At 44.1% G+C, this 25,773-nt stretch overlaps 1 protein-coding gene across 1 annotated transcript in view; it reads left to right on the plus strand.

The window, feature by feature from the left end:
• The window catches only part of brf1b (BRF1 general transcription factor IIIB subunit b), a 350,927-nt gene that overhangs the window by 74,918 nt on the left and 250,236 nt on the right, over nucleotides 1-25,773 (plus strand). The window contains exon 3 of the mRNA XM_080202172.1: nucleotides 548-721. Within this exon, the coding sequence (XP_080058298.1) occupies nucleotides 548-721 (174 nt within the window). The remainder of the gene's footprint in view (nucleotides 1-547; nucleotides 722-25,773) is intronic.

Here is a 25,773-nt window from a genome sequence, read left to right on the forward strand (position 1 = left end):
TAATAAATTAACTTTAAAAAAAAACTAGTATTTGATGGGGTGGCAGGAGGATTTTTTTTTTATTCATTTGTGGGACATGGGCATTGTTGGCTGGCCAGCATTTATTACCCATCCCTAGTTGCCTGAGGGCAGTTGAGAGTTAGCCGTATTGCTGTGGATCTGGAGTCACATGTAAGCCAGACTGGGTAAGGATGGCAGATTTCCTTCCCTAAGGGACATTAGTGAACCAGATGGGTTTTTCAACAATTGGCAATGGTTTAATGGTCATCAGTAGATTCTTAATTCCAGATATTTTTATTGAATTCAAATTCCATCATCTGCTGTGGCGGGATTTGAACCCAGGTCCAGAACATTAGCTGGGTTTTTGGATTAATAAAATAGCAATAATAACATTCGACTCTCTCCTCCCCATCATGTGGAACATAAACTCTGGAATAGACCAGTTGGGCCAAATGGTCTGGCTCTGTGCTGCAGACTTGATGTGAGGGTTGTGACGAGGAGCTGCAAACACATGCATCCTAAATTTGATCTTGCTTTTGCTCCTCAGGTCGGCGTCAGATTCACCACCTGGGTAATCAGCTTCAGTTAAACCAGCATTGCCTCGATACTGCCTTTAACTTCTTCAAAATGGCAGTGAGCAAGCACCTCACCAGGGGCCGGAAAATGAGCCACGTCATCGCTGCCTGCCTTTATCTCGTCTGTCGAACAGAGGGCACACCTCGTATCCTTTTCAGGCTGCGTAAATGATGCCAATCTTAACGGTCATTTTCAGAACATTTAAACCATGTTTAACTTGTTTTTTTAAGTAAATCCAGGTAATGAGTTACTTTATTTAATTCTCTGTCCAAGTTTATGGATGTTACAAGTTGCTTATGCCAGATCTTTGTGTGTGTGCATGAAATGTTAACCGATACAGAGTAAAGCTTCCCATGCATGTAACTGTTTCAGATATATCCCAGTATCATTGCCTCTGATGGACATGCTTCTTTTGGTCACTTTCTTCCCCTGAAAAACTCTTGTTGGCGTATGAAGTTGCATTGAACTAGGATGAAAATCTGAATGTCTGATGTTATAAGATGGACAGGTCTTAAGTTCCGGTTGCAGCTATTCTCTGGTAGTGGCCTTTTACACAAGTGCAGGGTTGAGGGAGCTCTGCACTGTGTGGAGATGCCTGCTCAGGTAGACATAGTGCTGCCCAACAAGAGCAGGGGAGTCTGGTCACTCAACCAAAATCACCGATCTATATCCCTTTGCAGTCTGTCTCCTTATAACTTGCTTTCCCACCTATCGCTGTATCATCAGCAAATGTCAGGAAGATTTCAGCGGCCTTTTCCTCAAATGCAAGCCCAGAATTCCAGCTTCTTAATCATTTTATCCGTGATATCGAAGATGGTTACATTCAACCTTGAAGTCCTAGTTTCAACTCAGTGAGACAAGAAAATATATCTGACATTTAATACAGCTGCGGGAAGCAAAGTGTGTCATATGCAGAGTAAGAGAATGGGAATAGGCAGCTTATAAAGAATAACCTGATCTCGGAATGATCGGGCCACGCGACTCATCAAACCTCCATGTGGAGCACCAATAGATCCCACCTCATTTCACAGAACTGAATCTATGCTTAAATTCAGGGATCAATGTTTTATAAAGTTTACCATCCTCACAGCATTATCCAGGATGTGGAGATGTCAGTGTTGGACTTGGGGTGGGCACAGTAACAAGTCTCTCAACACCAGCTTAAAGTCCAACTTTAATTAGGTGTGTCCTAATGAAGGAGCAGCGCTCTGAAAGCTTGTGATTCCAAATAAGCCTGCTGGACTATAACCTGGAGTTGTGAGACTTCTTAAAGCATTATTCAGCACCTCCATAAAGTTGACAGATGTGCTTTTGACAATGAGTACCTCTCAATGTATACTCAGTGCATCCATATCACATTTACAGCAAATCCTCTGCTATAGGTCACCACTACGCTGGTTTTAACAGTCATTGACTTTGTTTCACCTTTACTGATGCCAGCATGTGATCACACAATATCATGTTGATTTATTAAGTAATTATCTGTAAAAAAAAATCTTCTCCACTATCGAGATAGGCAGCAACTGAGAAAATAAAATGTCCTCCTGTGTTGCACCTTTGTAAATATAACACCTGTACAGCAGAAGGTGCACTTGTGGATTCAGCTCAGTGCAGAGCTTGGTATTGGCTACAAATGACATGGTTTACCAATTGAATTAGGATGTAATTATTCATGTCATTAATTTGATATTATTTCACTGTTATCAACTGAATTAATTCTAGGGCCTTGTCTCCAAGCGTAGTGCTTACTATATCTGCAGCTACAGGTAGTATAGGGTGAGAACAAAAACAGAAAATACTGGAAAATCTCAGCCGTTCTGACAGCATCTGTGGAGAGAGAATAGAGCCAATGTTTCAAGTTTGGATAACCCTGTGTCAGAGCTGGATATGGGTTGTCCTGCCTTTCCAGCTCTCTGACTTGTTCGGTATGAGGCTGAATGTAGCTGAGCATTATCATCAGCACTGAGTGTAAAACTGTCTCGCTCATCAATAGTTGTGCTGGTGAGCACTTGGAAAAAGTTTGGGGCTTTGTCCTTTTGTTGTGCATGTTATGTGTCAAAGTGACTATATTGAAGCGATGGTTTTATTTAACAGGATTTCACCACATAACCTACAGCTTATGATATTCACCAGATCCATGACAAATAAACCCCCCTTTCTTAGTATTTTTTATAATATTTCCAACTTTTGGATATAGATCATGTATTATATTGCTGCGATTTGCAGGTTGAGTCAGTAGTCTTTGTTTTACCTATGATTTCAGCAAGTGACAAGACGGTTTCAGTTGACCAAACAGTTTTCCAGCCTGACTGTGCTTGAAACTAATTTGGGTTTTGCTTTGGTCATATACGTTGCACTGTAACTACACTTGGGAGAACATAATGGTGAAAACTGGACTGCTGGCTAAAGACATGATGTGGGTATGCCGGCGTTGGACTGGCGTAAACACAGTAAAAAGTCTGACAACACCAGGTTTTAGTCCAACCTATTTATTTGATAATATACTCACAAGCTTTCGGGGTTAGCCCCTTCGTCAAGTGAATGGAGAGTTCTGGCCTCAGACAGAGCATATAAAGCACAGACAGTTTAGAGATTACTGATTAGAATGCGAATCCTTACACCTAACCTGCTGTTCAAGACCTGAAGTGGCTGGTAATGTGAGTGGAAGGAGCACTGATCACAGTTTAAAGAGATGTGTATTGTCTCCAGACAGTACAGTAAGTGAGGTTTTGCAAACCCAGGCAAGTCACGGGGGTTACAGGTAGTGCGACATGAACCCAAGATCCCTGTTGAGACTGTCCTCATGTGCGGAACTTGGCTATCAGTCTCTGCTCAGCGACTCTGCGCTGTCGTGTGTCGTGAAGGCTGCCTTGGAGAATGCTTACCTGAAGGTCAGAGGCTGAATGCCCGTGACCACTGAAGTGTTCGCCAACAGGAAGGGAACAGTCTTGCCTGGTGACTGTCGAGCGATGTTCATTCATCCGTTGTCGTAGCGTCTGCATGGTCTCCCCAATGTACCATGCTTCGGGACATTCTTTCTTGCAACGTATCAGGTAGACAATGTTGGCCGAGTTGCAAGAGTATTTACCATGTACCTGGTGGATGGTATTCTCACGTGTGATGATGGTATCCATGTCGATGATCCGGCATGTCTTGCAGAGGTTGCTGTGGCAGGGTTGTGTGGTATTGTGGTGTTCTCCTGAAGGCTGGGTAGTTTGCTGCGAACAATGGTCTGTTTGAGGTTGTGTGGTTGTCTGAAAGCAAGAAGTGGGGGTGTGGGGATAGCCCTGGCGAGATGTTCGTCTTCATCAATGATATGTTGAAGACTCCGGAGAAGATGTCGTAGCTTCTCCGCTCCGGGGAAGTGCTGGATGTACATCGCTCGACAGTCACCAGGCAAGACTGTTCCCTTCCTGTTGGCGAACACTTCAGTGGTCACGGGCATTCAGCCTCTGACCTTCGGGTAAGCATTCTCCAAGGTGGCCTTCACGACACACGACAGCGCAGAGTCGCTGAACAGAGACTGATAGCCTCAGCACCTCACTGTACCGCAAGCCCACAGACAATCTCACAATGTTTCACTTCTCCAGTTTCCACCCTAAACATGTTAAAGAAGCCATTCCCTATGGACAAGCCCTCCGTATACACAGGATTTGCTCAGATGAGGAGGATCATGACAGACACCTCCAGACCCTGAAAGATGCCCTCATAAGAACAGGATATGGTGCTCGACTCATAGATCGGCAGTTCCGATGCGCCACAGCGAAAAACCGCACCGATCTCCTCAGAAGGCAAACACAGGACACAGTGGACAGAGTATCCTTCGTCATCCAGTACTTCCCCGGAGCGGAGAAGCTACGACATCTTCTCTGGAGTCTTCAACATATCATTGATGAAGACGAACATCTCGCCAGGGCTATCCCCACACCCCCACTTCTTGCTTTCAGACAACCACACAACCTCAAACAGACCATTGTTCGCAGCAAACTACCCAGCCTTCAGGAGAACAGTGACCACAATACCACACAACCCTGCCACAGCAACCTCTGCAAGACATGCCGGATCATCGACATGGATACCATCATCACACGTGAGAATACCATCCACCAGGTACATGGTAAATACTCTTGCAACTCGGCCAACATTGTCTACCTGATACGTTGCAAGAAAGGATGTCCTGAAGCATGGTACATTGGGGAGACCATGCAGACGCTACGACAACGGATGAATGAACATCGCTCGACAGTCACCAGGCAAGACTGTTCCCTTCCTGTTGGCGAACACTTCAGTGGTCACGGGCATTCAGCCTCTGACCTTCGGGTAAGCATTCTCCAAGGCGGCCTTCACGACACACGACAGCGCAGAGTCGCTGAACAGAGACTGATAGCCAAGTTCCGCACACATGAGGACGGTCTCAACAGGGATGTTGGGTTCATGTCGCACTATCTGTAACCCCCGTGACTTGCCTGGGTTTGCAAAACCTCACTTACTGTACTGTCTGGAGACAATACACATCTCTTTAAACTGTGATCAGTGCTCCTTCCACTCACATTATCAGCCACTTCAGGTCTTGAACAGCAGGTTAGGTGTAAGGATTCGCATTCTAATCAGTAATCTCTAAACTGTCTGTGCTTTATATGCTCTGTCTGAGGCCAGAACTCTCCATTCACCTGATGAAGGGGCTAACCCCGAAAGCTTGTGAGTATATTATCAAATAAATAGATTGGACTAAAACCTGGTGTTGTCAGACTTTTTACTGGGCTAAAGACAGGCAGGGTTGTGAAGAACATGCAAAGAATCAGTGATGAGAAGCTCGATAAATGAATGTTGCTAGTGTTCAGTAACTGACTCCTCCCCTTTAATTTATTAATTTAAGAGGGTTTGAATCCCTCTACTACGTATACTGTAGCCTGTATTTCTGGCATGGCTCTGAACCAGTCACCGACTCAGAGTGATAGTAACTGAGCCAGGCTGACACATGCACAGATGATGCAATTTTTCCAAGGGAAGATAAACAAAATGAGTGAGCCACAAGTCACAAATAATGGATTTGTAGCCCCCAGTCTCGGTTAAATTGTGCAATAACTCAGAAGCAACTTAGCTACTTTAACAATGAAGGGTAGGAAATCCTTTGGACTTTACCTTTGAATGCTTTTCAAACAATTTGCAAATCTTAGGAGTAACTTTAGTGCTGCCAAAGTACGCTGAGCTCTCAATAACAAGACACTACCTCATTCATCTTGCTTTGTTTTTGTTGAGAAGTTTTTGTAGACATCTTGCATCAAGTTGATAAGTGTTTGACAGGAACTATCAGCCAAATTTACTGGAATTGTTTTACAGCAACAACTGCAGTTCAGACTTGCCCCAGTCAGAGTTGCACCTGGAATTGTTGGGGCGTGCAGTGGATTCAGTGCAAAGCCATGCACCTTGATTTGATTTGATTTGGTTCATTATTATCACGTATTGGTATACAGTGAAAAGTATTGTTTCGTGCGCACTATACAGACAAAACATACCATTCATAGACAAGGAAAGGAGAGAGTGCAGCATGTAGTGTTACAGTCATAGTTAGGGTGTGGAGAAAAATCAGCTTCACGTAAGGTAGGTTCATTCAAAAGTCTGACAGCAGAAGGGAAGAAGCTGTTTTTGAGTCAGTTGGTACGTGACCTCAGATCTTTTGTATCTTTTTCCCGATGGAAGAAGGTGGAAGAGAGAGTGTCTGGGGTAAGTAGGGTCCTTAATTATGCTGCTTGCAGCAGGATGTGTAGACAGAGTCAATGGATGGGTGGCTGGTTTGCGTGATGGATTGGGCTATATTCACAACCTTTTGTAGTTTCTTCTGGTCTTGGGCAGAGCAGGAGCCCATACCAAGCTGTAATACAACCAGAAAGAATGCTTTCTATGGTAAGTCTGTAAAATTTGGTGAGAGTCGTAGCTGACACGCCAAATATTCCTAGCCTTCTGAGGAAGTAGAGGAGCTGGTGGGTTTTCTTAACTGTTGTGTCAGAATGGGGGAACCAGGGCAGGTTGTTGCTGATCTGGACACCTAAAAACTTGAAGCTCTCGACCCTTTCTACTTCGTCCTCATTGGCATGTTCTCCTTTACGCTTCCTGATGTCGATGACAATCACCTTTGTTTTGTTGATATTGAGGGAGAGATTATTGTTGCTGCAGCAGTTCAACAGATTCTCTATTTCATTCCTGTACTCTGTCTCGTCGTTGATTGAGATCCAACCCACTGCGGTGATGTCATCAGCAAACTTGAAAATTGAATTGGAGGGGAATTTGGCCGCACAGTCATAGGTGTATAAGGAGTACAGAAGGGGGCTGACAACACAGCCTTGTGAGGCTGCATCTCCTGGTATCTTGGGCATTATGCCTTAAATCTTAAGATTACGCCGAAGCCCTGATTGTCTTTGAGTAATGTTTGGGCCAAGGATTAAATCAGAGACTTTATAGTCTGTTGGAGTTTTGTGGTGTTGTTTAGGAGTAGCAGAACAGAGGATTGTTCTAGCATGATCCCAGCATGGACTCTGCCATCCAAACAATGCAGACTAGAGCTTTTTCCTTCTATTGACAGAAGGGAAAAGAAATGCTCGGGTACTGTCTTGAAGGCTTGCACAGTACATTTGATAGAATCCATGGGACAGATGTGCACTTGCCTTAGAGTAATTGAAGATGTGTCATAACAAAGCAGAAATTGTTCAAATTCAACTTTACTACTTTGCTCAGGTCCTACAACACAGTTTGTGCAGAATTCAGGGGAGCTCTCCATAGTGACAGTGGTTATCTCAAAATAAGCATCACTAAATTGGATTTTTTTGGTCATTATTTAATTTTTGGACATTGCTGTGTGCAAATTGGTGACCATAGACTTTGAGACATAAAAGTTAGAGTAATGTTTTATTTCTTAGTCACAAATGGGCTTACATTAACAATGTAATGAAGTTATTGTGAAAATCCCTTCATTGCCACACTCCAGTGCTTGTTCAGGTACATTGAGGCAGAATTTAGCACAGCCAGTGCACCTAACCAGCATATCTTTTGGACTATGGGAGGAAACCAGAGCACCTGGAGGAAACCCACGCAGACACATGCAGATTCCACATAGATAGCAACACAAGCCGGCAATGGAACTCAGGTCCCTGGTGCTGTGAGGCAGCAGTGCTAACCAGCATTTTGCCCCATGTCCCAGGCTTTGGGTCATTCCTGAAATAAGCTATGTATATACATTGTTCTTCTCGTTATACTTTATCTTCCTGTTCATAAAATCCAAAAACATTTGACATGTTTTGTGTATTTATCTATGCTTACAATTTTGGGGAATTAGCTGTTTGAATCACTTATCCGTACAAATGTGCACTCTCGTTACATGCTTTTTTTTCTCCCAAAGTGTATTTACTTCATACTGTCCACCTGAAACTGTACCTGCCACCTGTCTGCCCATTCCATGAATCTATGTTGTGCTGAAGCCACTTGTAGTACTGTGTTTGCCAAAATGACAATTTTATCATGTCAATAAATTTTGGGATTCTTCATTCAGATCCAAGTAATGTATAGGTTCCTCCATCTCCACACACACTTAGAACTATAGGTGATTGAGGCCACATTTGTTGAGGTCAGCCTCTGAGCAGCGATTAAACATAGGGCAACGTGGTGGCCCAGTGGTTGGTAGCATTGCTGTCTCACAGCTCCAGGGACATGGATTCAGTTCTGCCCTTGGGTCATTGTGTGGAGTTTGCATGTTCTCTCTGTGTCTGCGTGGGTTCCCTCTGAGTGCTCCAGCTTTCTCCCACAGTTCGAAAATGTGTGGGTTAGGTGCATTGGTCACTCTAAATTTCCCCTTAGTGTCCCAAGATGTGTAGGATTGATGGATTAACCACAATAAATGTGTGGGATTACAAGGAAAAAGCGGGATGCGGACCTGAGTAAGATACTCTGACAGAGAGTCAGTGCGTATCTGATGGGCTGAATGGCTTCTTCTGAACTGTAGGGATTCTATGAGTAGACCTTGCTGGATTGTGTGGTTCTGAAACTCACGATCTGGCCACTTAGCCAGTCAGTAAGCTCTTCTGTTCTTCTTTCACCGTTTCTCTGTTGGTGCTCGAGGTTTAAGAACACAAAGGCTCCCACTACAAAACAAAACTTGCTCCATGGAGCTCTGTGCTATTTTAAATGTATCCTCCCAACTGAACATGTTATGTAGCCAGAAGTGATGACAGTAGTCGAAGATGACTTCCTAGCTGTTTTGTGTGGCACTGCACTGAATTCTCAGTACGTGCCATTCTTTCAATGACGCTCCTGAGAAGACAGCCTTATTTTTGTTTATAGTGAGATGATGTCAGTGCGTCACGGTGACTAAACCGATTAAGTGATTTATCTGCTTAGTACTTGTGGGAACAACGTAATTGGGTGGCATGGGGGACGGATAGGCCAGGATAGGTTGGCAGTTGGTGTAGTGCGGTGAGCGGTGGACATACATTTAAGGCAGTAAAATGCAGAACAAATGTAATCCTGGAATGGGGTGGTGGGGGGGGAGAATGCTACAACATATGCAGATGTTGTAAATCTTTGCATGGTCATCTTGTCAATGTTTGACAATAGCTCTGATTGAGTTGGTGGAAAAATTCAGATCTGTGGGACCAGGAATAACACCAGCAGTCCTGCCAGGAACGGTCTGTACAATAGTCCTTTATTTAGACCTCTTATTAAACTTTCACAGAATGAAACAGAAGCAGGAATCACAATGCCCTGTATGAGTCCATCTGCAGCATGTCAGTTTCAGTCAATAAAAGATTTATATCTAGCAGAACCCATTTGTGCTTCTGACAGAAGGCTGAAGGGGGAAGGATGTATAAGACGTCATGTGCAGAGCTTGAGAGGAAAGGGCTGGTTGTGAAGATGTTGAACCTGTGTGAACATCAAACTCCCTCAACCCTGTAGCAACACTGATGCTGATTACAGAGTGTTTTTTGCCCTGGTTTGATGGGGGTGGGGGAGGAGGAGGAGAGAAGAACGATTGCATATTAGAACTACTGGTGACTTTCTGTAAAATGAAACGCATTTGAACGCCTACCCATAAAACCAGCAGATTTACTGTGCCCTTCAGCCAGAGGGACCCTCTACACTGTGGTGTGATTGTTGCTGATTTTCACAGATCTAATGTTATTTTCCGGTGTGCTGTGCAGGGCTGCAGATTATTTTAGGGGAATCATTGTTTCATAAGAATTTGTGAATAGGCATTGTCTGCATTCAAATTTTTTCTCCTTCTGCCATGAGCCCCTTTACCCCTCCCCAAGGCAGAATATGTCATTTAGTTGTATCGTTTAGGTTCAAAAATTACAAATGCTGGAAATCTGAGCGGAAAACGGGAAATGCTGGAAATACATGGGTCAGCTCTGCATCCACAGGAGGGAACACGCTGGCAAGCTTCCAGTTTTATCTCGATTGTCCTCAAACTTCTGACTCCAGTTACGAAACAAAACCCATTTACCAGCTAATTCAGGGTTGAAGTGAGTTGGAGTTATTTTAAATGTGGTTACTGTAACAAATGCAAATTTAATTTGATGACAAGTTCACATCCATCCATTTGAAAAAGGATTCTAACTTTGCTCCTTGGTCTGGGCTGAGTTAGTGATTTGGGTTGAATGGGCCTGCGGACTTGCTCATAGCTCGAGCATTCTGCACTGCTAAGAGTCAAATTGTGACCCCGTAATACCCCCATCACCAAATACAGCTGCTCTCATCTCTAACCTCAGCAACCTTCACCTCCTACTGCTACTGAAACCCTCACCATGCCCTTGCCACCTCCAGATTTGACTACTCATTATCCTGGCTGTCTTTCTCCACACTCAAAGCTTCCGCTGATCCGAGCTGTCTTGGTGCCAACTCATGCCATCCATCACTGTCTTGGCTCACCAATGCCATCTGCTGATCCCCAATTCTTCCTGTTTGAAATTCACACTCCTGTTTAATTTCTTTCTGGTCTTGCTGCTCCCTGTAGGTGTATCAGATCAGATCAGATCAACTAGATAGTCAATATCTTTTCCCAAAGGTAGGAGAGTCTGAAACTAGAGTGCATAGGTTTAAGGCGAGAGGGGAGAGATACAGAAGTGTCCAGAGGGGCAATTTTTTCACACAAATGTTGGTGTGTGTCTGGAACAAGCTGTCAGAGGTAATAGCAGTAGAGGCGGGTACAGTTTTGTCTTTTAAAAAACCATTTAGACAGATACATGGGTATGATGGGTATAGAGGGATATGGGCCAAATGTGGGTAATTGGGATTAGTTTAGGGGTCTAAAAAAAAGAGCGGCATGGACAAGTTGGGCTGAAGGGCCTGTTTCCATACTATAAACCTCGATCCATCCCCCTCCTGTTGCTCTTTACCTTTGGTCTGCTGGCTATTCCTCCTTCCCATTGACTCACCACTGTGAATTCTACCTGCAGCTGCCGAAGCCGCTCCTTTTTTTTGGCATCTATTTTAGATGACCGTGTGTGAAGCACATTTGGGATTGTTTTCCTTGATCAGCTAAACACAGGTTTGTTGTAACAACTACTTATATAAGGCACAAGAACCTTGTTGCTGCCCAAGAGTCAACATATACAGGGAGAGGGAAAGAGCGACGTATTTTGGTTACTAGTGGAATTGAGGGGGTAGAGTAGGAAGGTTGAGCTGAGGTAGCGGATAGTCATATTCATATTGAATCAAGCTCGAAGGCCCATTATTCTGTTCTTGTCTGGTCTAATGCAGTCCTTCTGACCTATGGAGAGTGATCTTGAACTGGCAAACAAACTTAGAAAACAAAACAATGGAGAGTGATTGCTCAACAGAATCAGCATCCTTCCAACTCTGTGATAAGGGTGGATTACTATACACTGCAACTAGTGATTCTGTTCACCAGATGTAGTACATGTGAACCTACGGAATAGGAGCACGAATAGGCCATTCATCCCCTGGAGCTGCAGGATGTGAAGATTTTTATTTTTGTTTTTATTCCAATTCAATCAAATCAAGTCCAATTCAGAGTCTCAACAAGTTGAGACATTCCCGATCCTAGCTGACAAGACAGGGCTTTCACCTCCTGTCTTGGGCTTGATCTACATGATCCAAGCTGATAGTAGGCATAGCTCCTCCTTCAAGGCTTGATCTCATTTGCGTCTTAGCCAAAAGGCCGAGATGCTGCTTTTAAAAATTGCTTCAAATGAAGCTGAAATGTAACCTAATGACTTCAACCAAGCGCAGCATGTCGATACCGCACTTGATCTCAGCTAAAAGGTTGAGAAGTGGTGTGAAGGTATTGGACAGGGTGCAGAAAGCATTCACAAGGAGCGTAGGTTAGGAAGAAAGATTGGAGAAGTTGGGAATATTGACCCTAGAGAAGGGAAGATTAGGAGGAGATTTGATTGAGATACTCAAAATCATGAGGGGTGTGGGTTGGGGAAAATTGTTCCTGTGGGCAGAATGATCTAGAATTCGAGGGCAGCAAACTGATTTGGCAAAAGAAACGATGATAATGTGAGGAAGAACTTTTTTATGGTTGGGATCTGCAATGCACTGGTGAGAATGTCTGGAGGCAGGTTCAGTTGAAGCTTTCAAGAGAATTGGATTATTATGTAAAGAGAGAGGTTTGCAGGGAAAAGGGTGGCAGAATGGGACTAGGGGCCCTGGCATGGAAACAAAGGACCAGTAGTCTCCTGTGCAGTGTAATCATTCTAGTGTTCCAAACTTAAGGAGCCAATCAGCACTTTGACTTCGAAAGTTGCAGGTTGAAGTCCCACTGCAGAGAGTTGAGCACAAAACTTCGGCCGACATTTCATGCTGGACTGAGAATGTCTTGCACTGTCAAATGTGCTTTTATTTGAATGAAATATTACATCAAGGCCTATCCTCCCTCTGTGGGAAAGATCTCACAACCACTACTCAAGGAGAAGCGATGGAGTTTTCCCAGTTGTCCTGACCACTATTTATTCCTCGGCCAACATGACTAAAATGGGTCATCTGTTCAATATCACATCACTGTTGGTGAGAGCTTTCTACATGCAAATTGGCTGCTTCATTTCCTGCCTTAAAACCAGGGTGACTCTCTGTTCTTTATTTTATGGATTTTCCCCATAATTGAGGCCACTGCCCATGTCCTGTTTTTCTTATAATTTGGGACTCCCAGAGTGACCCTGAAGTTCTTCGTGAGAGTTGGTGACCCTGATTACAGTGGGCAACTACACTTGAAAGGCCTTCATTTGCTTTAAAGCATTTTGAGGTGTTCTGAGATTGTGAAATGTGCTGCAGCTAAAGGAAGACAAGTTTTAGTCAAGTCTGCAGAATTTATGCCATGGTCCAGAACAAAGATGTATGAACCCCTAACCAGATGTAATGCCACCCATGGATCACCCTGGACAGACTTCAGGGAAGATTATTGTTCTAATTCATAATCATGTTTTGATCAGCCAGGACTGGCTCATTAATAAACTTGTCAAATTAATTTATCTCCATCCCACCGGAAGCAGCATTACTAGAAATCAAACTAGAAAGTGTGAGATGTTCTCAGCAGATCAGGGAAGCTCTTTGTTGAGAGAAGAACAAAGTTAACATTTCATGCCAAAGACCTTTCAGAACTCTTCATTTGATGTTATTTATTTTTTTACTAAAATTCAATTATGCATTAATTTCAATTCAACAATATTGAATTAAGATCAGAATGTATTACTGATTTCTTTCAACCGAACTCAAACCTTTGTAATATGAACCTTCAGTAAAAGAAAGCCACTCAGCCAGTTCATTACAAGCATATAATAAAGAAGGTTAGACTTCATGACGAGGATTAAAGGCTGGCAAACAGCAGGTTTTTACAGATTAAGGCAAACTGAGAGACAACGTAAACCAAGGCACTAGAAAGCGATTCAGAACTTCAAAAGGGATTTGAACTCTGATCTCACACGCCGGGCTATTTTGGTCACATTTTGAATTAGATTTTGAACTTCTGTAGGTTCAGAGCAGCTCTTGACACTATTTCCCTTGTGATCTGCAGAATTTGCAGTTTCCAATCTCAGATTTGTTGTGGAAGTCACAAGGAAATGTTCCCGTTGCAGCTGGTAGAATCAGCAGAGACATGCTTGTTAGAATATTGGCAGGGGCTAGATTACTCTTCTCTTGTGCATCCCCTTTCCCTTCACTCCACCACTGCTGGCTGGACTTTCAGTTGCCTGATGTCTAAATTTCTGTCTCTCTGCTTTGATGTTCCATTTGGTCACCTGTCCCTGCATGTCAACTTTTACTTGGTATTGCTTCCATTAAGCATGGTGTTTTGTTGGGGGTGGGGATGATGTTCATGAATGTTGCTGGCTGCTGAATTCCCTAACTGCACTTCAGGAGTACTTCTTTGGCTGTAAAGCATTTGGGACATCTTATGGTCATGAAAGCCACTCTATAAATGTTATTTTGTTCCCCTTTGGGAACTCAAAGTTCTATCTGCAATCATCTAACTCGAGAGTAAGATTTTCTGCTTGATGCTTTGTTTCAAAGATGATTGTTTCCTTTTGCCTGAGGTGGATAGCTCATACTCATCTTTATCTCCAGCTGCCACTCATAACACTGCTGTCACACTCATATAATTCCTATTCTCTTGTTTTTGGCAATCTATTACTGACCAATTGTAATTCAGATCCTGATTGTAGACATTAAGCAGCCTGTGGACAGGAAGAGCCAGATTCCCAATCAGTAATAACTCTGGAAAAATACAAGCGCTCCACTTTCTTATTATCTGCAGTTTTACAGGAAAGTGGGTGTGTGAGAAATATGTTACGCATTGCCTGTCTTGTCTTCCATGCTTGCACTTGTCTAAACACTCGAAAAGCAATATAACTGAGCCTCTTAGCTATTGTTTTGGTGCTTCAGTGATTAGATGGTGAAAGACTGGGGTTGTGTAACACTGACGGTTTTTGGACAGTTTGTTCAGTAATTTACCCAATTTATGTCCCCAGGGAGTGACATGAATATAGTTGCAGTAAATAGCATTGTCCTTCTGAAGCATGTGTGAATGGGTATATTCAGTTTTATTTTGGAAGATTCAGTGACTTAATAGGTGCATGCACTGCCTGGTGGCTGAGGTTTATACATCAAGAAATTTCTGAGTTTGATTCCCTTATATGCTGAGTAAAGCTGATCTTGGTGCCACCCAGATTAGAGAGAAGGAAACAAACCTGTCTAGCCACTGCTGTTGAAACATGTATAAGGTAGAATTACTTAGATTTTGTAGCATAGACGCAGACCATTCAGCCCAACAAGTTGGTGCACTGTATGTCAGCAAAGATATTTTGGCTGTGGAGAGGGCGGTGATGATTCATTAGAATGATACCAGATTTTTAATCAGTAAGGGAATCAGGGAGGCAGTGATATAGTGGCATTGTCATTGGATTCGTTATCCAGAGACCCTGGGTAATGTCCTGGATCGAATCCCATCATGGCAGATGGTAAAATTTGTATTCAGCAAAAATCTGGAATTAAAAGTCTTATGATAACCGTGAAACCATTGTCGGTTGTTGTAAAAACCCATCTGGTTCATGAATGTTCTTCAGGGAAGGAAGTCAACCATCCTTACCTGACCTGGCCAACATGTGACTTCAGATCCACAGCAATGTGTTTAAATCTTAAATGCCCTAAAGAATGGTTAATAATTGCTGGCCCAGCCAGCAACACTCATATCCCATGGACAAAAGGATTCCTTTGTTTTCTCTGCCGTTCAAACTGTTCACAATTGCTTTAACTCTTGATTCCCAGACTCTGAAAATGGCATCAAACTTTTGACTTGCCTTTCAAGTCTGCTTTGCCACTTTAAATCTGATCACCGCAGCTTTCTGTTTAACTCAGAACACTTGGTTTATTTTTCCCCTTGAATTTCCCTGATCAATACCTTGGTCTGTGTTCTAGCTACAATCTTCAAACATTCTTCTTAGCCGACAAGGCCTGTGGAGGATCATGTCAAAGTTCGGCCGCCCCCCCCGCCCCAATTCATTTAGGTGGTACGCCAGTTCCATGATGGCCAGAGTACTAGATGGCGGAGAATCCTCTGAGGCATTCCCAGTCACCAGTGGCGTCAAACAGGGTTGTGTGCTCACATCCACACTGTTCAGCATGATGTTTACAGTGTTGCTGGAATCAGCCTCAAGTACAGAGTGGATGGGAAGCTCTTCAACCTGAGGAAACTTCAAGCTATTACCAAAGTGAAAGAGACTGTTCTGAGAGACTTCCTCTTTGCTGATGACTGCACCCTGTATACTGGCTGAGCCAGAGATGCAAGTCAGTATGGACAAATTTTCCACGGCTCGTGACAACTTTGGACTCACCATCAACATTAAAAAGACCGAAATCATGCACCAGCCTGCTCCTCATGCACCATACACAGAACCCATAATCACAATCAAAGGGCAGAAACTACAGGCAGTAGATCAGCTCACTTATCTTGGCAGCATCCTCTCCCAAGCAGTGACTATTGATACAGAAGTTAACTGCAGAATAGAAAAGGCAAGTTCTGCTTTCGGTAGACTGCGCTTCACTGTTTGGGAATGTCGAGGAATCAGCCCAGCAACAAAACTGAAGGTCTACAGCACCATGGTACTCACTAACCTCCTGTCTGCCTGTGAAACGTGGACTGTGTATCGAAGGCATTCAAGACAGCTCAATCATTTCCACATGACTTGTCTTCGCAGAATATTATGCATCAAATGGCAAGACAAAGTATCAGCCACTGAAGTTCTCGCTAGAGCAAGTCTACCATCAGTCCACACACTGCTGATGAGAGCACAGACCTGGTGGGCAGGGCAAGTCATGTCATCCGTGTGCCAGATGAGTGCATACCCAAGCAGCCCCTTTCTGGGGAACTCTCTGCTGGAAGACGTTCGCATGGAGGGCAGAAGAAACATTACAGAGACACACTCAAAGCCTCCCTGAAGTCGCTTGACATAGACACGGCCACCTGGGAAATGCTGGCACAAAACTGCCCTTCCTGGCGCTGCCTCATCCACAAAGGCTGTCAAGCTCACAAAGCAAGGTGCAATGCTGAAGCACAACTTAAGCGTGAGCTGTGTAAGTCCAGAGCTACCAGCGCAACAACTACAGGGCCTACACAAGTCTGTCCAATATGTGCCAGGACATTCCGTGCCTGAATTGGCCTGATCAGTCATCTTCGGACACACCGCATCCAGCCTCAAAATGATTAATGGTGTTGAGGTCTTCATCGACGACGATGGACGAACAACCATATCCCAATTACCTGGTTATATGGAGTACATCTAGTGGTTTGGGAACCCTGCCCCCGGTCCTGTCCAGTCTTCCAGCAGAGTTGAGAGATGTTCACTCCCCAGTGTCTTGTCTCCAACTGCAGTCAATTTCAGCTAAACTAAGGACAAAAACCTTTCTACTTAAAAGATGCCCAGTTGCTAAGCAATCACTATTACTACTATTTACTCTTCATGCTATAACCACCGCTAAACGCAGTAGAATCACATAGAATCCAAACAGTGGAGAAGGAGGTTGTTCGGCCCATTGAAATTGCACTGACTCTCTGAAAGAGCATCTTACAAAGGTCCACTCACATTTACCATGGCTAATCCGCCTAACCTGCACGTTTCAGGACAGTAGGACGAAACCAGAGCACCTGGAGGAAGCACACATTGGGAGACCGTCCAAACAGACTTAAGCAGACAGTCATCCAAACCTGGATCCCTAATGCTGTACAACAGCAGTGCTAACCACTGTATCGCCTACACAGCTGGAATTGAAACCGACCCCCACACGTTGTCCTATTGGTTTTCCCATTCCAGGCACAGAAACATTAAATTAAATTTTACCAAGACAAATGTAAATCCATTAAAATAGCATTTTTTTTCCCTAACACTCTGCATAATATACTCTGCAGGTCAATCTTAGATAATATTAAAGGCTGTACTGCTGTCTTGTAGGTGCCGTGAACTCATCAGAAATTCTCTCTGGATAGAATTGAAGGAATGATGGTACTTTGTTTGATTGTCCAAGTCAAGAAGCATCTTGAGTAATACCAGGCCTGACTCTGGTAAATGGGCAATGGTGACGGAAGATGATAGTGAGCTCACAAGGAACAGAAATAGGCATAGGCCACCAGACTCTTGAAGCCTGGCCTGCCATTCACTTTATTGAATCTTGTTTGTTCACAGTAAATCACGAGTTACCCAATCTCCGTGTCCCTTTTCAAGGTCTCATAGTAATACATGGTTCTCTCATCGATGTGTATTGAGTTTCCTGATAAAAGAATTGGACAAGCTAGTCAGGAATACAGGTGAAGGGAGTGTTATCCCGCCGTCTGCATAATGTTAAAATCTGACTCATTTTTCCCCCTATCCTTTCCTGAAGGTGCTGACATTGGTTGGGCAACAGTCTGGAACCTGAAAGCGTTTATAGCACAGAAGTGGACCATTTGGCTCAGGCAGTCTAAGACGGCATTTTTTTTGCTCCATAGGAACCATCTCCCATATCTTTCTGTCCCTGTCAGATCCTTCTATTCCTTGTGTGAGTATTGGTGCCTGGCTGGTTGACTGTGTAAGCCATTGCAGCAGCTGACTCTTAGTCAACATCTGCGCACATTCAGTTTCTCGGAAGGCTTGCTAATTAGCAATCAGAAACAAAAACTCTGCTCAATTTTCCCTTTTTCCTGCCCATCTACTTATGGATAATGAAGTCAATCCTCACAGTTACCCCTTAAGAGATCAGCTCACTTGTCACACAAGCTGAGGGTTGTGTTTGGGACCTCCTGCTGTGGCTCGGTAACAAAACCAGTTGATGCACTTAATCACTGAACGGGGACTGCAATACAATCTTTACTTAAGAACATAAGAAATAGGAGCAGGAGTAGGCCATCTAGCCTTTCGAGCCTGCCCCGCCATTCAATAAGATCATGGCTGATCTGAAGTGGCTCAGTTCCACTTTCCTGCTTTTTCCCCATAACCCTTAATTCCCTTGTCTGTCAAAACCTATCTTCCCGTGTCTTAAATATATTTAGCGAGGTAGCCTCCACCACTTCAACGGGCAGAGAATTCCAGAGATTCACCACCCTTTGAGTGAAGAAGTTCCTCGTCAACTCTGATCTAAACTGCCCCCCCCCCCCCGCCCCCCTGTCTTGAGGCTGTGCCCTCTAGTCCTGCTGTCCTTTCTGAGCGGGAAGAATCTCTCTACCTCTACCCTATCCATCCCTTTCATTATCTTCTACGTCTCTATAAGATCCCCTCTCATCCTTCTAAACTCCAACGAGTACAGATCCAGTCTGTTTAGTCTCTCTTCATAGTCTAACCCCCTCATCTCCAGTATCAGCCTAGTGAACCTCCTCTGCACTCCCTCCAAGGCCAAAATATCCTTCCGCAAGTGTGGTGACCAAAACTGCACACAGTACTCCAGCTGCGGCCTCACCAGTGCCCTGCACAGTTGCAGCAAGACCTCCCTGCTCTTATATTCTATCCCCCTTGCTATAAAGACCAGCATCCCATTCGCTTTCTTGATCACCAGCTACACCTGCAGACTGGGTTTTTGCGACTCATGCACAAGGACCCCCAGGTCCCTCTGCACCGTAGCATGCTGCAGCTTTTCGCCCTTTAAATAGTAATCCCTCCTACTATTATTCCTGCCAAAGTGGATAACCTAACACTTGCTAACATTGTACTCCATCTGCCAGGTCCTCGCCCACTCGCTCAGCCTATCTAGATCCCTCTGCAGACTTTCCACACCCTCCGCACAATTTGCTTTTCCACTCATCTTTGTGTCATCAGCAAATTTCGTCACCCTACACTCAGCCCCCTCCTCCAGATCATCTATATAAATAGCAAATAGCTGAGGCGCCAGCACCGATCCCTGCGGCACTCCACTAGTCACCAACCGCCAATCAGAATAGCACCCATTGACACCAACTCTCTGCCTCCTATTAGACAACCAATCCTCTATCCATGCTAACACCTTACCCCCAACTCCATGCCCCCTAACCCTCTGAAGCAACCTTTTGTGCGGCACCTTATCAAACGCCTTTTGAAAATCGAGAAACACCACATCCACCGGTTCCCCTCTGTCTACCGCACTAGTCTCATCCTCATAGAAATCCAATAAATTCGTCAAACACGACTTCCTCTTAACGAATCCGTGCTGCGCCTGCTCTATCAAACCATTCCTTTCCAGGTGCCTCGCTATTTCTTCTTTGATGACGGATTCAAGCATTTTTCCAACAACAGATGTTAAACTAACCGGCCTATAATTACCTGCCTTTTGCCTGCTACCTTTTTTAAACAGCGGCGTAACATTAGCCATTTTCCAATCTTCCGGCACTTCCCCGGAATCCAGCGAAGTTTGGTAAATAATCACTAAGGCATCTACTGTCACCTCTGCCATTTCCTTCAGAACTTCTGTGACTGCTCAGTGAATTTCCCCGATACAAATTGCATGGTTGTGCACTGTTAGCTTTGAAGCTTGTTGCAGTGACTGCCATATCAGAGATGGGCACAGAAAGCAACTTATAACGAATGTTGGCCTTTCCTCAAAGTGGGGGCTGGAATCCCCAGGGAGGGAGTGATGCTTCGGTTGTACAGAGCTTCAGTCAGGCCCAGACTGGAAATCTGCAAAATGACATTAGGGCTGAAAAGGGTGAATTGATGAGGAAGTTGGGATTGCATTCCATTGAGTTTAGAATATTTTGAGAGGTGATCTGATTAAAGATTAAAATAATTAAAGTCTGAAAAGAACTATTTCTCCTTAAACTTGGAAAATAAAAGCCGGCAAAGTGACTCAGTCCTTTGAGCCCGCTCCATCATTCAGTATGATCCTCTGTCTTGTGCCATACTCCCATGCTCTCTACATACTCCTTGCTGCTCTAGACTCCTTTTAGAGTCTAGAAATCTATCCATTTCCTTCTTAAATATATTCAGTGTCTTGGCTCCATTGCCTCTTGTGGTAGAGAATTCCACATCTTCACCAGCCTCTGAGTGAAGAAATTTCTCCTCTGTCAGTCCTAAATGGCTTATGGGGAATTGAGAAGAGTGGGGGGCTTAGTCTTAACATTGGAGTCTGGCTGCCTGCCAGGTGTGACATCAGGGAGCAGTTCTTCACACACAGGGTAGTGGGAAACTGGGACTTCCTTTCTCACTAAAGAGTGTGGGTGTTGAGGGTCAGTTGGACCTTTTGAGACTGAACATGGTAGATTTTTATTAGGTAAGCATATTGAGGGATGTGGATGAATGGACTTGAGGTACAGATCAGATATGAAGGACTCTTGATGGAGTTGAGGTACAGGTCAGATATGAAGGACTCTTGATGGAGTTGAGGTACAGGTCAGATACTAGGACTCTTAAATCGGCCTCGCAGGTAGAGGATGTGGCTAAGAAGGCATATGGCGTACTGGCCTTAAATCGAGGGATTGAGTTTAGGAGTCGGGAGATAATGCTGCAGCTTTATAAGACCCTGGTCAGACCCCACTTGGAGTACTGTGCGCAGTTCTGGTCGCCTCATTACAGGAGAGATGTGGAAGCTATTGATAGGGTGCAGAGGAGATTTACAAGGATGCTGCCTGGGTTGGGTGGCATGCCTTATGAGGATAGGTTGAGGGAGCTCGGTCTTTTCTCCTTGGAGAGATGAAGGATGAGAGGTGACCTGATAGAGGTGTATGAGATGTTGAAAGGTATAGATCGGGTGGATTCTCAGAGGCTTTTTCCCAGGGCTGAAATGGTTGCTATGAGAGGACACAGGTTTAAGGTGCTGGGGAGCAGGTACAGAAGAGATGTCAGGGGTAATTTTTTCACTCAGAGGGTGGCGGCGGAGTGGAATCGGCTGCTGTCGCTGGTGGAGGAGGCAAATTCGATAGGGTCTTTTAAGAGACTTCTGGATGAGTACATGGAACTTAGTGGGATTGAGGGTTATAGGTAAGTCTAGTAGGTATGGATATGATCGGCACAACTTGTGGGCCGAAGGGCCTGTTTGTGCTGTAGTTTTTCTATGTTCTATGGTCTGTGATCTCATTGAACAGTGGAGCAGGCTCAGTGAGCTGAATTTCTTGCTCCTGTTCCTATGATATTGCAGATTACAGTATGTTGTGTCCCAGAATTGGAACATGACGCATGCTGACAGCCTGTTCTTGTTTTGAGAGAAAGCATGGTGAATAATGAAAAGGAAAGGACAATTGGTTCCTGATAGCATGCTTTCTGTAATGTCATAGCACTGTGCAATGACAATGTATTTCTGTTGTCGCTCTCTTTCTCTCATCTCATTTCTACGTTTCTAATAACTGTAAAATCTTGAAACCTTGGAATAATTTCTATCAAACAGCCTCTTCACATCAAACTGGGACTTCTTTATTGAATGGGAAATTCCAGAGACTTGAGCACATAATAATAATCTATGCACAGTGGTTAGCACTGCTCCCTCACAGCATCTGGGCCTCGGGTTACTGTGTGGAGCTTGTATGTTCTCCCCATGTCTATGTGAGTTTCCTCCGGATTCCTCCCACAGTCCAAAGATGTGCAGGTTAGGTTGATTGGCAATGCTAAATTGCCAGTTAGTGTTAGAGGCCCTAGTGGGGTAAAAATGTGGATTACAGGGAGAAGGCCTGGGTGGGATTATAGTCAGCAGAGACTCAGTGGGCCAAATGGCCTCTTTTGGCACTTTAGGGATTCTGTGATTCTAACATCATGCAGTACTGAAAGGGTATTGTGGTGTTGAACATCCTCCTTTTCAATTGAGACATTAAACTAAATTATTTTTTGCCATCTTAGTCTCTGAGTGTATAAGATCCCACATCACTATTTCGAAGAGGAGCCTGGTTAGGCCCCTGTGTTCTTTGCCCGTTTTTATATACAGCGTATGCCCACATTATAGCAGCAAGGTAGTTCAGTATGTGATATGCCACATAACACAAGCTTTAGTATTTTTATGGCTTATGCTTAGTCCTGGTATTTAGTCACCAAAAGAACCCCTTTGCTGGACTCATTGACAACAATGTGGGCAGTTTTTAAGGTGGCAGTGCTGCCAGGTGACAGACAGTTGGGAGCACTCTGAAACTTGGGTTCCGTGAGATCCATTTATCAAAAGTGGATAGAAGTATAAAAAGTCACAGTGTAAAAGTGACTTTCTGTTCTGTTTATCAGTCAGGCCTGTTTGTGTGCACAGCTGTACAGTTGGCTCTCTGTCACATAACCTGCTGTCTCAGTGAAAGTTGATGTGTCTGCAGTGACGTTGTGGGTTCAGCTTGGTATAAGAGGGATGTGGAAATAAACAGAAGCAGAGAGCTTCCCCGAATATTACTGTGCAGTCACCTATGAAGTGTGGGTTGGTTCATTTCTCCTCTCCAATTGAAAGCATTTCTGTATCTTGTGTTACTGCCAGTGGAAGGAGGAGGTTCAGCTCCCTGTGTCCAACTTGCTGCAGTAGTCATTTAACCCTTCGTGGCACTGTGCAAAACCAGAACAACACCCACTTTACTTTTCTGTCTGTTTTCTGTCTGTCAGTCTCATTCCTTGCAAGTGTGGGCTGAGACAGCATGCATTACAGCAAGGATGCACACACTCCGACGTGTGCAGGCATTCTAGCAGAATCACTGAAGCAATCAGGACCAAGAAAGGGAGACAGAAAACCGAAAATGCTGGAAATAACCAAGCATGTTAATTCTGCTGCTATGTCTTATGGTCTTATGTTTATTTGAAAGAATCAAATCCGTCCATAGTCTCTGCCCTCCAACCACAATCTCTGTAACTTCTCAAACCCTACAACCTTCCCTCTCTCTAACCTCCTGTGTTTCCACAGCTCACTGAGATCTCTGTGCTTCTAGAATTCTGTTCTCCTCTTTCTAGTTTAATAATAACCTTTCCATAAGGATATTACTAAACTAGAAAGAGTGCTGAAAAGATTTACTAGGATGCTACCGGGACTTGATGGTTTGAGCTATAAGGAGAGGCTGGATAGACTGGGTCTGTTTTCCCTGGAGCGTAGGAGATTGAGGGGTGATCTTATAGACGTCTATAAGATAATGAAGGGCATAGAGTGCAGTCTGTGCCCTTCATTATCAATAGTCAGTATCTTTTCCCAAAGGTAGGGGAGTTTAAAACTATTCGGCATAGGTTTAAGGTGAGAAGGGAGAATACAAAAGGGTCTGGAGGGGCAATTTTTTCACACAGAGGGTGGTGAGTGTCTGGAACAAGCTGCCAGAGGTAGGAGCAGAGGCAGGTACAGTTTTGTCTTTTAAAAAGCGTTTAGACAATTACTTGGATAAGATGGGTATAGAGGGATGTGGGCCAAATGCGGGCAATTGGGATTAGCTTAGTGGTTAAAAAAAGGACGACATGGACAAGTTGGGTCGAAGGGCCTGTTTCCATGTTGTAAACCTCTATTACTCTGTGTCCTTGATTTTAAATATTTTCATTATTAGCAGACATGCATTTAGCTGCTTAACTTCTTTCCCCAAGAGCTCTCTTCCCTCTTTTTAAAATAATCATGAAAACCTATCACATTGATCAAGTTTTTGGTCACCCTGTGGTTGGGTTTCAAGTTTTGTTTGCTTGCATGCCAGCAAATCATCTTGGGATATTTTACTTCATTAACAACCACTTCCATTTAAGCAGTGTCTTTAGTTAATGTACGCACCCTCCCTCACAGAGCAGTCCAAAGTCTCACTGATCTGACTTGTGGCTGCAATGGGATTGGCTAACTCAGCCCAGAGTGGGGGGGAAGAGAAAGAGGGTGATTAATCTGAGGTTTTTTTTGCTTGCTATCTCACTGGTCAGCATATTTACACACAAGGTATTGAAGTGTAATTAATTTGCAACGTAAAACAAAATATTCCATACAGACAAATTTCATTTAGTGGATATGATCAGAGAAAAACCCTGTATTAGGCCCACATGGAATTTTGTTATTCATAACACACTGTTTTCCCTCCTAGAGGCATCCTTTAGAAACTGAGAATTGATTTCCATTTATTCTGGGTTCTGCATGCGGAGAGCTTTATTGCTTTGTGTATCTGCAAAATGGTGCCAAAGAGTGGAAGCAGTAACTCTCCTGGGTATGGCTTTTACTGACTAGCTGATTTGCCAGGCATGTTGCCTGAATTTTTGACAGGACTTCATGCTGGTGCTGAGTTAAGATTTTTAAAAAGTGAACATGATTTTACTACTTTGTATCAAATAGAAAAGCCAGATGTACCCCTGCATCTGTGTGCTAGTTATGAGACCATATCCCTCTTATTGAAGAGGACATGCTTATCTCTAATGCTGTGCTGTGGGCGGTGTGTGTGTGTGTGTGTGTGTGTGTGTGTGTGTGTGTGCGTGCGTGCGCGCGTGTGTGTTCCACTTTAATTTGCTCTCTCTAAGCAAGTGTTTGAAGGTAAGATTGCATGCCTATTGTAGGAGGGGGTTGGGTGAATAATGCCTGTGCTGGGCTCCTTATGCTAAGATAGGAGATGTGAGAAAGTGCTTTTCTGGACTGCAGCCAGTAGCCTGTTAAGAGTGGGCTGCTGATAACTCAGCTTTCTCCAGTTTGATGTCCTCTTACTTGGCAGTAAAACAAACTACTTCTGTTTACCCTATTTTTCTTTGAAAGCATTTCCATCCATGTATCACAGCCAGAAGGAACAATGATCCCTTTGCTGTTGCTGATGTTCCCAAGAACCTTGGTCCTGTCGTTGAGAATGCTTTTCATTCTTGGGATGTGGCATCGCTGTTGAGGCTGGCAGCTATTGCCATGTCCAGGTTGTCTTGAGAAGGTAGTTAGCTGTCCTCTGGAAAAGCTGCAGTCTGTGTGCTGTCATAGAGCCGCAGCAGCACACAAGGAGGCCATTCAGCCATCAAGTCCATGCTGCCTCTCCACAGTGCATTCCAATTAGTCCCATTCACCTGTTGTACCCCTATAGTTTTGCAAGTTTACTTCTCTTCGGTGCATGGTGTGCAGATATTTCTTCAGATACACCACAATATCTTGCTTAAGATCCATGCAAAATACTGTGGATGCTGGAATAAAGAACAAAAAAAAAGAAAATTACAGCACAGGAACAGGCCCTTTGGCCCTCCAAGTCTGCACCAACCATGCTGCCTGACTGAATTAAAACCCCCTACCCTTCCGGGACCAAATCCCACTACTCCCATCCCATTCATGTATTTGTCCAGTCGCCCCTTAAAACTCACTATTGTATCCGCTTCCATTACCTCCCCTGGC

The sequence above is a fragment of the Carcharhinus amblyrhynchos genome, chromosome 14 (genome assembly GCF_965287045.1).
Source record: "Carcharhinus amblyrhynchos chromosome 14, sCarAmb.v2.hapA, whole genome shotgun sequence".
NCBI classification, from domain to species: Eukaryota; Metazoa; Chordata; class Chondrichthyes; order Carcharhiniformes; family Carcharhinidae; genus Carcharhinus; species Carcharhinus amblyrhynchos.